Source organism: Pteropus alecto, unplaced genomic scaffold (assembly GCF_000325575.1).
Source record: "Pteropus alecto unplaced genomic scaffold, ASM32557v1 scaffold52, whole genome shotgun sequence".
Taxonomy (NCBI): domain Eukaryota; kingdom Metazoa; phylum Chordata; class Mammalia; order Chiroptera; family Pteropodidae; genus Pteropus; species Pteropus alecto.
The window spans coordinates 2,350,881-2,366,389 of record NW_006433941.1 but is presented as its reverse complement, the minus strand read 5'-3'; the positions used below and the strand labels follow the sequence as shown (position 1 = coordinate 2,366,389).

Below are 15,509 nucleotides of genomic sequence, written 5' to 3'. Positions count from 1 at the left end.
TAATCTGATCCTCCTGTTACTAGAGTTTTCCAGCCAGGGAATAAAAGAAACCTCAAATAGCTTAATTGTCAGGTAACTTCAGGTACCTCAGTGACTGTATTACATTCCCTTTTCAAGTCCAAGGACTTGTTAGCAGGACAAGACAATTGGTGTCAAACCACAAATATAAGTTAGACTCTTTAAAACTTGTTCCTGTGCTTATCAGGAAGCCTCTTAACTTGAAGTGCAGTTAATTGAATGATTGTATCAGGTTTAGCCGAAACACCTTGATGTAAAGGTTCTTACTAATTACCGAGCAGTTTGTGTTCACTAGTCACCAGCCATGAGTTTTGTCCTCGTTAAAATCCCCACCATGATGTGTTGACAGAGCCTCCCATGTGGCTTTCTTATGGTCGTGAGTTCCAGGCCCATGTCTGTGGGCTGAAAGCCAACATGTAGCTTTCCCCTGTGGCTTGCATTCTTCATGAGCCTCGGCAAAGCTGGCCTGAGACCTGAGCCCTATTTCAAAGTTAGCAGCTGGTCTGGATGGGGAAGAAGTTGAGGTCCTGGAGGGAGGGTCATGCTGGGCTCTGTACAGACTCCAGCTGGTGGGTGAAACGTAGTGCAAAGGTTACATTGTTTAGGATGAAGGCCTCTTGGCAAGTCAGCTATTTCTGGAATGGCATTGAGAAGTAGGAAAATGGGGATTTGTGTGATGGCAGTGAGTTGGGAGGTGTGAGGGGGGGGACTCAGGCCTTGTTGGTCATGTGCTTTTGAGAACACCCTACACTAGCATTATGCAAATGTGCAGTGCTATCTCTTGTGGTTGAGTTCACCCCCTCTGATGGCCTCTTTCCTTGTGGCTTGTTCCTCTCATGGCCCTCTAATTTATGTTCTGACTCTTCTGCAACCACCCTTTCTTTCACTTTTAAGAAAACCTGTTCTCTCGATTGAATCAGAAAGCTTTCATGAATTGTCCAGAGTGGGACTTGAGGAGGATCAGGGGACAAGAAAGGCGGGCAACTCTATGTTGGCGATGAAAGATACAGAAGGACCCAAATGAACTTGTGCTTTTAAAAGTGCTTCATCCTTTCTGGGCCCTTACCTTACTAGATTGTAGGCCCCAGGCTAAGAATACAGCTGAGGGGGTGGATGTATTTCCTTCACTGCTTAGCTGCCAAGCAGGAGGGATCTGATCTTGAAGCAAGCTTTGATCATTGTGCAACTCTAGCTTTCCCGATGTGCTGGGGAGCTGGGTCTGCCTGCAGCCAAGGCCATGTCTAAAAGCTGTCTGCAGGCCTTTCACCTGACACTGCCATTAAAACAGTAGGTCTGCAAAGAATTTTAGAGTTTTTAGTTTCTGTGCTCAGCACCAGGGTTGGAAATTAAAATGCTGCCACTGGGAATTCCGCAAATGTTTACCAGGCACCCACTTTGGCCTAGGCCCTGAGAGAGGCCTGCAGAATAACAGTGGATGCTCGTCATAGGCTCTGCTAATAATTGTGAACTTGCAGTTTGAGAGAAAGTATATCACTGCCCTGGGGCTTAGGCTGAAGTTCAGATTTGCCACTTGGAACATTGGCCTCACTTTAGGTTCTGTACTCTCTGTATAAAACAGGTTCGTAATTGACAGCTTTTTTTCCATTGCATCTAACTCTAATAATTATTTCCTGTACATTTGATTTATTTGGCTATAGCAGAAGTTGGCAAACTATAGGCTACAGGCCAAATCTGACCCACACCCATTTGTTTACATATTGCTGAAGGCTATTTGGTGCTAAAATAGCAAAGTTGAGTAGCTGCCAGGAGACCATGTGACCTGCCAAGACTAAACTATTTACAGTCTGACTCTTCACAGATAATGTGCCTACACTGGTGTTGAAGATTAGATATGAATTGATATAAAGTTGTATCAAAATACTTTTTGGAGTTCTGATTGGTGCCCTAATAGTATGGCTTATGTAAACACTGTATGTCCCAGATGGAGATGCCCCATATGCTGGAATAGTCTATAAATGCTATTTAACCTGATTCTCAACACAAGCCATTTAAATGAGATTATTTATACCATCCTTTAACAATGCTTTTATATCAACTCTTTTGTTTGATCATGACAATAACCCTATGACATAGTAAATCGTCTTAGAGAAGAGGAATTCAAGGCCAAAAAAATGTTAAGTGGCAAGTTAAGCAGAACTAAGTGACAGAGCCGTCCTGGGCTTTTCTAACCAGAGCACACAACTGCCAGAGTGGAATCAGTCTTCAAATATCCTCACGTGGATATCCAAATACCTGCCATGCCCCGAGAGTGTGATATCTGCTCTCCATTACTGCCTGCCATTGGTCTCATCCAGTTCCGATAAATGATTCTGGCTCTGGAGCAATGCCTTCTAAACTTCAGAATCTGCTCAGGGCATCATGAGTTTCCCTTGGAACAATGCCTCAGGACTTTAGGATCTTCAGCCAGCCTTTTTGGGCCAGAATGGCGGCTGCTTCCTCTTGGCTTGCTCAGTTTTTCCCTCTGTACCCATATGAAGCAGCTGAGGAAAGGAAAAGTGCTTTTACTCTTTGCATGTGGAAGCCTAGTCCTGCCCAGGACCCCAGCAGCTCTTTGAGTTTGGGAATCCTAATTTATTATGGACTGCCATGTCTTCATTACTTTGTAATCTTTTAAATTGGTTTTAATTATTCACATATTACATGAAAATATTCTCCTTATTAAAAATAAATCAAATGATATAGATCAAGTGAAAAACCTTCATGACCAAAATCTCCTTCATTTCAGCTCCAAGTTCTTGGGGTAACACTGATATTAGTTTAGCACATCAGTGGCTCTTTTTTCAATGAACACAATCATGCATGTATATGTATATATACACAGATCTAATTTTTTTGGTGGGTATTTATATAATGACATCATGTTGTGTGTACACCTTACTTTTCTCGTTGTCTTGGGGATCTTTCAAAGATTATTCATTTTCTAACTCATGATTTTTTAACTGTTTAAAAATATTCCATTAAAGTGTTATACCCTTATTTTCACTCATAGGAATGATGTTACAAACTACATACTTATTCATTTCTCTTTGAGTTTATGTGTAAGTATTTATCCAGAATATCATGATTAACTTGTAGAGTCATGTTATAGGCATTTAAAAACGTAAATATGTGCTGCCAAATTGCTGGTCACAAAAGGATTATTTTAGTATCATTCCTATGAGCAGTATATAGAGGTATCTATCACACATGTACTCTGTTGATATCGCCTGTTTTTGATTTCTGCCAATTTGATAGATAAACATTGATATCACTTTCTTTGTGGATTTTACTCGCATTTTTCTGGTTACTAGTGAGGATGAGTACCGTTAAATATGTTTATTGGCTATTCATATTTCTCCTTTGTGAATCATGTGTCTATATGGCTTTTTAAGTATATACTTAGATCTTTGATGCATCTGGAATTGAATTTTGTGCATGATGTGAGCTAGAGAACTAATTTTATTTTTGACAAATAGATAGCCAACAGTTTAGTATACAGTAAACATAATACATAAACCAGTAGGGAAAAAATACAACAGATACAACTTATTTTTTCCCTACTGGTATTTTTTCCCTACTGGTTTATGTATTATGTTTACTGTCTACTAAATTCACATGTACACTTCCAAAGTCTTAATTCTATCCCATTGTTTTATTTCTCTTTCATGGCTAATACCACATTGTTTGAATTATTAAAATTTTATAATATAAATATTATATAAGCTTCGTATATCTAGATGTTTGACTTCTGGTAGGTGATGTCCTGCTTCATTGATTTTGTTTATTTGTCTGCTTTTGGTTTTTGTTATTACTGTGTTTGATTCAGAACTTTTCTTGGCTATTATTGCTCATTGTCTTTTAGATGAATTATTGAAACATTTTGTCAAAGTCTAATTGAGATATTAATTAGGACAGCATTTGTAGATTAGTTTGGAGAAAATTGGCATCTTTACGACTTTGTTTCTATCTGGAAACATAGTATATTTCTGTTTCTTTAACACTTCTTTTATGTGCTTTAACAAAATTTATCTACTTTATTGATTCCCTCCACCCAAAGAACGAGATTCTTTAATTAAGTATATCTTTGTCTTATTTTTCTATTTTATTAATCTCTACTTTTATCAGTATTAAGTCAATTATTTTGGATTTAATTCTTTCTATTCTAACTTCTCGAGTTGAAAATTTAGTTCTTTCTTTTTCAATACTTTTCTAGTAAATGCTTTACGGGTATACTTATTCCTCTGAGTACTGCTTGGGCCACAGCCCACAGGTTTGATATGTAGTACTCTCAATATCACTTCTTGCTGAAGAAATTTTTCCTTCTCATATTGATTTCTTTATTTAAGGAATTATTTGGAATACTATTTTTAAATCCCCAAATTTATTTTGACTAGTTTGGTTTTAATTTCTACTTCCTATTTGCTTTTAGTCATGCCTATATCATGTCTGCTTTCTTTGAGATTTATTGAGATTTTCTTGTTGCCTAAATACTTAGTTTGTAAGAATGCTCCATATGTGTTTGAAAAATATTTTAGTCCTTGTTATATGCACACAAATTTCCTACATATCTATTAAATCAAATTGGTTAATTCTGTTATATAAATAATCTGTACCTTGCTGTATATTTGATCTGCTTGATTTATCTATTTTGAGAGAGATATACTGAAGTCTTCTACTATGATTGTAGTTTTATCATTTTCTTCTTATATTTCAATTATTTTTTGCTTTGTACTTTTTCCAGGCCATGTTATTATATTCATAAAGATTTATGACTATTATTTCTTCATGGTAAATTGGATCTTTCCTCACTATGAAATATCTCTTTTGGCCACTTTCATCCTTTTCAATTTAAATTATGTTTTACCTGATGCTATTATTACTGTCCCTGCTTTCTTTTTGTTAATATTTGCCTGGTGACTCTTTTTAAAAATCTTTGATTTTTGACTGTTCTTTGATTTAAGTGTATCTCTTGTATCAGACTGAATTATGTAATTCAAGATGAAATTCTACATCTTATAATAAGTGACTGGAACCCATTCACATGTGATTGATGATATAGTTAGACTTGCTGTCTTTGTGTATGTGTTCTATTTATAGTGCTTATGTTTGAAAACCTTCAACTTGGTATCCCCAAAGCCAGCCAAAGGGCTTGGCTTAAAATAGTAGGTGTTCAACACATGCTCATTGAATAAAAACTTCCTTGATTTTCTAGTTCTGATCTGATTTGAGAAACAACTGATGGCAAAATATTTCACTTGAAATGAAATTGGGACCAAAGTTCAAATTATCATTAAAAGAAGTTTTAGGAATGATTTAGTTACATTATTAAGTCTAAGGGACTTTTCCGATTCATGTAGATTTAAGAAGATTTTGAGTTTTCTCTAAATATGAGGTCTAGTAGAAGTTCCTGTTGTTAATGACGGGGGGGATAAAGACTGAGGTAAGATCTCAGAATTGCAGAAGGAAGTCCAGGATATCATGTGCACCAGCCATGCTCCTTATGTGAGTGTACATTGAAGGACATTTTCTAGCAAAACTGAATCACTGTTTTAGTTCTGGATTTGTGTTTCAGATTTCTTTATGTTTTTAGTTTCACCTACCAGAGTGCTGGATAATTGATTTATTTTTTAAAAATAAGATTATGGCAACATTAGCTTTATTGCAGATTGTTCTTCCAGAAGAACCACTTTGCTGGATACAGACAGATTTAATTAGGGGCATATAAAAATGAAGTCAAGATGGCTCACAACCCATTAGACATCAGTTTCTTATCTTAGTTGATAAAGAAATTGAAAAAATAAAATATAAAAGATGCATATGTTTTGTCATAGTGAAAAGAATACTAGACTGGAATCAAGGACCTCCCAGGTTTGGCTGTGCCAACTGGGCACATCCAAATATCCCCAGAAATCTCTTTCAATAGAAATGAGCTGAATTAGTTGTTCTCTCATGGTTCTTCCAACTCTAAAATGCTTCTAGTCTGTGTCTGGAAAAATCTTGTGTGACACTCCAGTAGCAGTTAATCTAATCAAAACCCTTACAGCTCTGCCATGAGCTACTACCTGTAACAGAAGCCAGGTTTATTTTTCAGTTATCAATTATAAACCATCCACATTTCATAGCGTCTAATGCTGTGTTAAACACTGATGTGTGTTTTTCTAAGCCATTACACATTAGCCAGTTACTGAGAGGAGAAGATAAAACCCTGTGGCTTCTCCAGTTGCTTTTCCTTGTTTAGAGGAAAAGTGCCCACCCCAGTGTTTCTTCGGCACTTGGAAGAAAGGCTACAGGTGACAGATGGGCAAGACCAAATGCAGCTCTCCTAGGTGGACACTGTAGGTTTTCCTCTGTAGTGCCAAATACAAGTTGTGTCCTCTTCTCCTTCCTTGCTGAAATGACATTGTTTTGCAGTAGATGGTGAACTACAGAATTCTCTTCTTTGCCTGAATTTCAGATGAAAGCCTGGAGATTTGATCTAAAGCTAGGGAGTTCAATGAAGACGCAGAACTGTAATCCATGATCACTGAGCACATGATCTGACTGAGCACAAACTGCTTTTTGCTGAGGTTAATGATGAGGATCAAGATTGAATAAGAAAAGATATAGCTTGGCTAAGCCAATGAATTTTTGTGGCTATAGAAAGCGTGTTCTTCTCCATCAGCGTTTTCTTCCAATTTTCTGCAAAGTTAGTTTTGGCTCCAACACCATTTTCTTCTTCCCATTCATCCCCAAGATATCTATATCTCTTTGGGGGATGCTGTAATTTTGAAAAGTAGTTTTAAACTACTCTTGTAATACAAGGGTTCCAATGAGCCCTTCAAAAACCCCTGAGGGCAAGATGATAGAAGGCAGTGGATGGGGCTCAGACCCCTTTTAACACACACATGTGTAAGTAATACATTTGGCAAAAAGACCGGAAGAGAATTTAATTTATTTCAACTTGAGTTTAACTACTGGTGGTGGGACTGTAGATATTTTCTTGCAGCCCTTTCTTAAAATGTCCACAATTGACTTTAAGAGTACAAAAGTGAATTGATTCTGTTTATAAAAGATGGCTTCTGCTGCTTGGGTGGGCTATGGCTCTCAGGGGTCATGGCAGAGCCCTCCCCTGGCCATGGCTGGCTTCTCCTAACCTAGTGTCTTGTCCTTTCAGAATGGCTGCAGTCTGTCCAGGCCACCATGATCCTGTCCATCATCTTCAGTGTTATGTCCCTGTTCCTGTTCTTCTGCCAGCTCTTCACCCTCACCAAGGGGGGCCGGTTTTATATCACTGGATTCTTCCAAATCCTTGCTGGTAAGTTGGAGACAATAAAGTCCACATGGAAGCTGGGCCCATCCAAGGCTGCAGAATGATCAGTTAATAGAAGGATGTGGCTCCAGAATGATTGATGTTCTTGAGTCTGCCCAGTTGATGGTTTTCATAAACTACAGGTGTGTGTGAGTGCGTGTGTGTGCTATGCACCTGTATGTGTGCATATACCTTAGAATTTGGGAACTCTCCACTTCTCCATGGAATAATGTGCATGAGAAATAGGAGTTGGGGCTCTGGAGAGAAGGTCCCTAACCAAGCCAGACCCATCACCAGAAAGGAAGCTTCAATCTGGACACATAATCAGAGGTAAATGCTGAGGATATCAGTACAATAGAGGCCAGTCTTGAAGCAGGATTCCTATAGATTATGTTATGCTGTAAGGAACCATGGTGGCTTTAGCACAGGAAATGGCCTTGACATGCTGCTGAGAGCTGCCATAGCTGTTCTCAGGTATGTGTCTTTCATTCTAAGCAGTGATGAAGCCAAACTACAAATTCTTTCTATCCTTTACTCCATCTCCTCGGTTCTACTGGGCTTTGCCCTACTGTTGCCATCCACAGGTGTCTTCATTTTGGTACTCTTGTCTAACCTGCCATCACTTCCAAACATGGGACCATGACAATATACAAGAGATCTCCTTCATCTCCTCCCTAACTTTCCTTCAAGTTCCCCCATTGGACAGGTTATCTATATGTATGATGTGCAGAGTCCTAGAGTCTATTATAGAGGGTGACATCTTATAACTTTGTTTCTAGATTCTGCCCAATGTCTTACTTCATTTACTCTTATCCTTTTGTCCATTGATTGCCAATTGACTGAGTCAGCAGGACACAGGAGAGAAATAAGAGGCTGATATGGTGGTGGATTCTATAGTCTAAGTTAAAAAATCACAAACGCTATATGGACCAGAGTGTGTCTAGGTACTGTGAGATGTTCCAGATTTGGGCTGTCTAAGTAGGCAAATGGCATAACATCTCTTGTTTTAGTTGGTTGTCGAAATGTCCATGATGCTGAATCACCACCTGGTACTCAGGAGCAGTCATTTGAAGGGTTGAAAACAGCCCATGTGTCCTTGATGTATGGATGGATGGGTCAATATAATGGCTTACACGGGGCTGTATGGTAAAACAAAGCCCCAAGTTGAACGTTGATGACTTTTTCTAAAAGCCAGAGAGTTACCTTTTCCTGGGAAAAAGAAAAAAAAAAGAGGGTCCTGGAGACCCTCTTCTCATTAAATACTTAAATACAACATTTCAAAATGCACAGTTTTAGTATTTCAAAACCAAATAGTGGTTTGCTTCTTGCACAGGTTTTATTATAATAAGCCAAGCTCCCGGATTGTTGCCAGCTTTGTTAAATTAGTAATTACACAGTAAGAGATCATTTCTAGGTATATTTGAGGCAGAGTTATCATTATTCACTCCATTTCAAGAAGGAATACACAGAACTAGTATGTATTCTGGGATTCCTTTTTTGGTTCACTGTTTAAGTTTGATATCAAATCAAATGGCAATCGTATCCATTGTGTCAATGGATATATCCTCAAGATAAAGCAATATAGACTTAGGAAGCAGAAGTTTCATAAAATATTTATATTTGATCTATACACACTTGATATTTTACTGATAAATAAACTGAGACTGGGAGAGAATAAATCGAATGCCCAAGGTCACCCAGCTCATGCAAGGAAATTGAATGCTCACACCTCTCATACCACAGGAACTGAATATAGGTAGGTATTTCCTTATATTTAGAGATATGGAATACACCAAAATTTTTATGGAACACAAAATTCAAGGCAGAAACTCAGCTTTTTGTATTATCTTTTATTGAATTTGATTTACAGTGGAAGATCGGTGCAAATTTGTGTCATTTATTATTCCTAAGTTCCCAAGCCTGCACTTTCAGAGCTGCTCAAACTAAAAATATTGGACTAAGAGGAGCTAAGTTACTGTTGAAGGGGCTTCTCAGAGCAGTCAGCACAGCATCTTCCTCTTCATTTTTCCCACTGAGATATTTCAGCTTTAAATTCTCTAACAATGCCTCTTTAGCAACGTCAACATCCCAAGATAAGAACCATTAAACCTAAAAGCAACAAACAGGACAAACAAACAGAGACTCATAGACATGAACAATAGACTAGTGGTTACCAGAGGGTAAGGGGGAGGTGGAAGGGGGAAGGTAAACGGGGTAAAAAAGGTCAAATATGTGGTGACAGAAAGAACTCTAACTATGGGAGAGGAACACACAATGCAATATATATGCCTTACTATTAAAATGTATACCTGAAACTTACTGGATTACATTAACCAATGTCACCAAAATAAATAAATAAATAAATTTTAAAAAAAGAACCATTAAGTTGCAAATGCTGTCACTGCACTGTGTGTTAAAATATTTTGTTCACCCCAAAACTCTTAGGTGTTGAGGTTTTCAAATCTTCCAAAGTTTATTTACCATCCATACTCTCTTCACTATTTTGATTCTTCTCTAAACTCAATACAAGCCTTTTAGAACTCCTATAAAACCTCTGAATGTAAAAGCACATGAGTTGTTCTTTATCTCTTTCAACTCTAGCTGCTTATCTCTCGCAAGACCTACTTTTCAGTTATCAGTTTGTCAGTTTAGCTGTCCATATTTGCGTAAGATTTTATCTTGAATTAGAAGTGTTGAGCCAAAATAGCAGTTGTAATTTATAAGTCCTAAGAATGTTCTGTTCTTAATTGTTAACTCCAGTCAAAAGGATCTGGAAGTTTGTCTTCTGGAAACCTCAGGTCTCTGGAATGTTGCATTTGAACTTGCTGTAGGGTCTTCCCATTAAAATTGAGAACTAAAAGAGTTAAGGACATAACTTAGAGATGTTCTGACTCTTTTAATGTCTGACAATTCTAAATCAACTTTATTGTGTATTTTTCCCAACTCAGGGCCTATTAAGAAGCCAGTAACTAGAGAGAAAACTAGGGAGGATTGTTGTAGTTGAGAACTGGTGACTGCCTGAAAAGTTATAGTGTAATATCAAGGAACAAGTCAGAAAAACTAAAACAAATGAAAAACTAAAACAAACAAAAAACAAGTAGTGGAAAGGAAAGGAGGGAGGGAGGGTGGAAGGAAGAACAAAGTAGCCCCACAATCATGGGATGTAAAATCTAAGAGTGTGTTTGCCACAGTAGCTAGGGTCCATGCAGGGCAGATACTTCTTAAAAGCATTGAAGCATTTTAAGTGGAAGCCACTGGAATCTCCACTGAGCCTCCCAAGTGCCGTTTGCAGGCTGGATTATCTCTGCATAGCTTCTCTTTGGCGGGGGGGCCTAGCTGTGGTCTTTATAGATTATACACATAAGTGTTCAGGGAAGGCAAGTGCAAGGTGTGTGGGGCTCTTGGGGTTGTCTAGAGATTTAGGAGCTGTCTCTGCCTTGCTCTAGATTACAGCTCTGCATGTGGTTATAGGTCCACCTGCTTTGCTGTATCATCCCTTCTCCATTTCATAATAAGCCACAAGCCTCACATTTAAGAACTATCTTTCCTTGATTACACATTTCTTATATCGGCTGCTTCTTGAAGACATATCAAGAGCTGCCTTCATCTAGTTAAGTGTTTTGCGATCTTAGCTGCACATCAGAACTACCTTTTTGAAAAAGGAGTGCTTTTTAGAAAAATGCCAGTGCTCAGGCATCATCCCTGGAGAGTTCCATTCAAGAGCTCATAGATGGGACCGCTCCCTCTGACTCTGAGGTTCATCCGGGGTCGGGGACTACAGGTGTAGACATTAAATTGCCCCTAATCCCACTGTCAGGTCTTCTAGGGCAGTTCCCCACAGACAGCTCATCCTCTTCATGAGCCATTTATTCTAAACCCCCTTCTTAGAGAAGGGTCAGCCTAATCCTGTATCTGGCTTTTGGTATCATTCTTATTTTCAGAGGCTGTAGCCATCTGTTCCCAGACAGTATAACTACTTGCTCTAGCTCTGTCGGGTTTGGTTCTACTTACCCCCAGCAACGAGCTCTGTGCATGCCACATAGAAGAAGGCCCTGAATAACTTACTTGCTGGATGACCGGATAATTGTGTTCCGTTGGCAGAATCAAACTCAGGTCACATGTGTAGTTACTCTTTGTTATGATTAAGAGGAATAGAAAGCATGGAAGAAGGAGACTCTTGAATGAGTTTTACTTTTTCTGTTTGTTTTGTTTCTTTTGTCAGACAGATTGATATAGAAATAGGACTTTAGGATACAGGAATTTGGGTGATTAATAAAGGCAAAGTGACCTCCCTGTTCTGATTGGTTCAAAGACAGCTTTAGTCAGATACCACATTTAGAAACCCTCCTTTGAGTGAATCATTCCAGATGTTGCACTGGCTATGCCCAGATCCGAAACTAGAACGCTGTGGGTGACTTTCTAGGCAACAGGGGTCACTTAGATGCTGAAGATGGAAACTGGGCTAGAAGCACAGAGAAGGCTCTGTGTAGGTCAAACATAGACCCCAGTGTGCTTTCAGAGTAACAGATCTTCTAGCCTCTTCCTGCCCCACCTTATCACCCTAAGGATGAGGTGGGCTGAGACAAAGGTGCTTATTCATTAAACCAACACCACTGAGGCATCTTTCACTGACTCGCTCGGTGGTTTCACCTGCTGTTCACTTTCTAGCCAACTTCACTCTGGCTTCTGCTCCAGGTTCTCAAATGAACTGCTTGTGCAAAGGTTACTGGTGTCTACTTTTAAGTCATTTGCTGAATTTCTCTACTCCTTTTAATATTGTTGACTATTTACTACTTGAAACTGTTTATTCCCTAAGCTTCCAAGTCATCACCATTTTCCCAGCTACCTAAGTTAACCCACCAGGAAGTCATGCCAGCATCCCCTCTCCCTCACCCTGTATCCACTCCACCACTGAGTCCTGTCGCTATATAACAGCCTATGTATGTCCATTTCTTTTCTTTTACTCACTAAGAGCATTGCAGCTGTGTAAAAGCCAACTCATGCACCTTCCTGTCCCCTGTCTTGCCCTCACCCTTGAATGCATTTCCCACACTGCTGCAGAAGTGATCTTTCCAAAATACACATCTGATCATCTTTCTCCTCTGCTAAAGATGTGCTTCCCCCCACAACTTCTTCAATACGCCATTAAGGCCCTCCCTATATTGTGGGACACTCTTATTGTGACCTGCTGGTGGTTCCACCAAGCTCTCTCAGTCTTCCTTGCCTCACTCATGTTATTCCTTCTACCTGTGTTCCCTTCCCAACTTTCTTCACCTGACTAACTCTTACACATCCTTTAGACCCAGGTCAAGAACCATCTCCCCTGTCAGGCTTCTCCAGGTGCCCAGGTTGGGTTCAGTGCCCATCCATCCTCTCAGAGCATCAGTGCATTTCTCTCTCCCTCTTTCAAAGTCACATCATATAATATTGGAAGTTTCTACTGACATGTCTGTTTCTGGATGATACTTACCCCTTGATGGTAGGGGCCAGGTATCATTATTCTTGGTGCTCTTAGCATCTATAACAGTGCCTGCACGCAGTAAGCACTCATTACATGTTCACTGAACTAAACAGAATAGACATAAGGAAGTTTAGAGAATTCTCATTATTTCTTCCTTAGTCTTTGGCCCCTTCGTTTCTGCTTTCCAAAAGTTCTGGGCTATAATGCTCACCCATGGTTGCAATTGTTATAAAAGGGGCTTGAGATTTCCTCTTTAAGAGGGGTTTAGGGAGAATTTTCAAAGAGTTGTTTCGGACTCAGCCATCCTGAGACAAGTAGAAACTCTTGTGAACTCCTGAATGGCCAACACTTCTATGTAATCTGGACAGGGTCTGTGTCCTTCCACTTAAAGCTGACCTCTATGCCCAGACTCAGGATTCTCTCAGGGCGCCCTTGTTTCTTCCAAAGCACAGAATGCTCATCTGTGGGGAAAGCAGAACACCTGTGGGTATGTCAATAGCTTCATTTACCTTTATCCTGGGTGCCTTTGTAAATGCCTTTCCACCTACTGATTGCTGAGGAAGCCAGTAACAGTTCCTTTATGAGGAAAAGGGTTTGACTTTTAGGGGCTATTGTATGGCATTAACTGCTTGGTATGCTTGGTATTCCAGTGCAAATCTGTTGCTTTACTTAGGCAGCCTGGTAATAATATGTTACCTTAAATATCAGTCTTCTGACAACAATAATTATAAAGTGTGTATCTTCTCTTTGCTTTTGTAAGTATCTAAGCTTATTGCTTATTAAAGCAAAGCTTAAATTCATTCACTTCTGAGATTCCATTAGGGTGAATATCATATAAATTAAGCCATCTTGTTAGTCATCGCACTTGTGTGTACTGCCTCTCCCTAGCTCTCTTGGTCATAGACAAAATGTTTTCTCTTTGATGTTCTTTTGCTAGTGAAATCTGATCATGGTGGGTCTACATGGCTACTGTGGTATTTTACATGCCAGTGCTGTTAGACACACACACCCCATCTGGAAGCCCTGCCAACATGAAAAGCACTGCCCTGGCCCTTTAGCACGCTGTTTATACTTCCTTTTCTCCTTTGGTCATGCTTCTCTTTTTATAGCCCTGCTCTCATTAGGTAGGTCAGAACCAGCCCAACAGACAACGTCAGTATTTCTGAAAGACAAGAATTAGCTCTTTGGAGAGTTGAGCCATGGAGCTGTCGGGGAGATCATTGAGGATCACGGACCTCAAGCAAATTGAGTGTGTTCCCAACAGATCAAAACTGTATTCCTCAAACAACAATTCTCCAGCTGTGGTTTCCTCTCTGACACCAACATTTTTGCTGTCTCTTGAACTTTCTGTAGGTAGCAGGGTCCTGGATCCGATCCTAATGTCGTTCCAAGACTATTGTGTGGCTTTCTCAACAGGGGCCGGTTGGGTGGGAGTTTTCTGTTCTGATTTGCAGAAGGACAATTGTATTAGAGTGGTAACCGTGACATATTCCCACTTCTGTACTTTGTTCAAACAAAGTTGCAGTGTCCAGTCAAATAACAGCCCAAATAGCAGTGAGGTTAGATGTGGGTGGTCCGGGTCATTGGGAGCTTTGGAACCACAGGGATCCCACATGGCCTGCTGAATTTATAATAGAGTCACTCAGAGCCTCTCAAAGACCCTGTTTTCAAGAGAGAACAGAGTAGGCTTTGTGCAGCTCCAAGGTGGGGGTGCCAACGTCACTGGACCCCTCCCTGCAGGGGATGTTTACTGTCATGGTGGGCATGGACTGTCACACTTCAACTTGAGGACTAAGGTGGAGGTTTTCTTCTTCCCATATCAAAGGGCTGCAGTTCTGGGCAAGGGGAAGAGGCCTGACCTACCTATATATCTAATACCTTTCACCTCTCTTTGGGTTTCAAACCTGACCTTGGGAGTACCGAGAACTGTTCATATGGACCAGGTGCGATGGGCTTGGCCCTAATAGTCTCCCCACTCTGCAGCTTCGTATCCTGCTCTTATTCTGCCCTTCCTCCTTCTTCCCTCTTCACCTTCTTTTTCATCTCCTTATATTCCTTTGTCTGCCTAGCAGTATTCATAGACATTGCTTGCTCCATCTCTATGTGGCAGTCCTGCTAAGGTAATTCACATGGAGTTCTTCCCATTTTCTCTCCAGAGCCCCAAACCGTTGCCATGACATGATTCAGATAATAGTAAAGTGTCGTGTCAGTTTAACTGGCTCTAGATAATACCCCACTCATTTGCATAGTGATTCACAGGTTTCCAGGAGCTCCCACACCCAACCATCCTTGGAAAAAGATAGGCAAGTTCATCCTGCAACCCAAATTCTTGCTGGCCACCTGTGCCAACTGGGAATTGGTGGCAGTTAAAGGAAGAGAAATGGGCAGAAAAGATGGCAAAGGACCTCAGAGATAATGGCCTGGGTCACGTAGATGAGAAGTGGAGTGGACTGCTTCCTGTGTTCTTATCTCTTCAAGTCTCCTCTCAACTCTGAATCTGGCAGCAAATTTCTTCCAGAGCTATACATTTTCTTCTTGCACAGCATTGTCTGTCCTCCCTGTTCCCCTCCCTGTAGCAACCTGTTGTGTGTGTGTGTGTATGTGTGTGTGTGTGTGTGCGTGCAAGTGCACGTGTGTGTGGTCAAGAACAATGAGTGGTATGGGCAGGTGCCCAGGTTCCTGTGGAACCTCCACTGGGAGTGGTGGAGAGGGTGTCTCCACTCCGCCTTCTCTCACCTAGTT

General features: G+C 40.2%; 1 protein-coding gene across 3 annotated transcripts in view; it reads left to right on the top strand.

Moving 5' to 3' along the window:
• The window catches only part of PMP22 (peripheral myelin protein 22), a 31,989-nt gene that overhangs the window by 15,127 nt on the left and 1,353 nt on the right, over nucleotides 1-15,509 (top strand). For all 3 annotated transcript variants that reach the window (XM_025044399.1, XM_006908399.3, XM_025044398.1), the window contains exon 4: nucleotides 7,172-7,311. In XM_025044399.1, coding sequence (XP_024900167.1) covers nucleotides 7,172-7,311 — 140 coding nt within the window. The remainder of the gene's footprint in view (nucleotides 1-7,171; nucleotides 7,312-15,509) is intronic.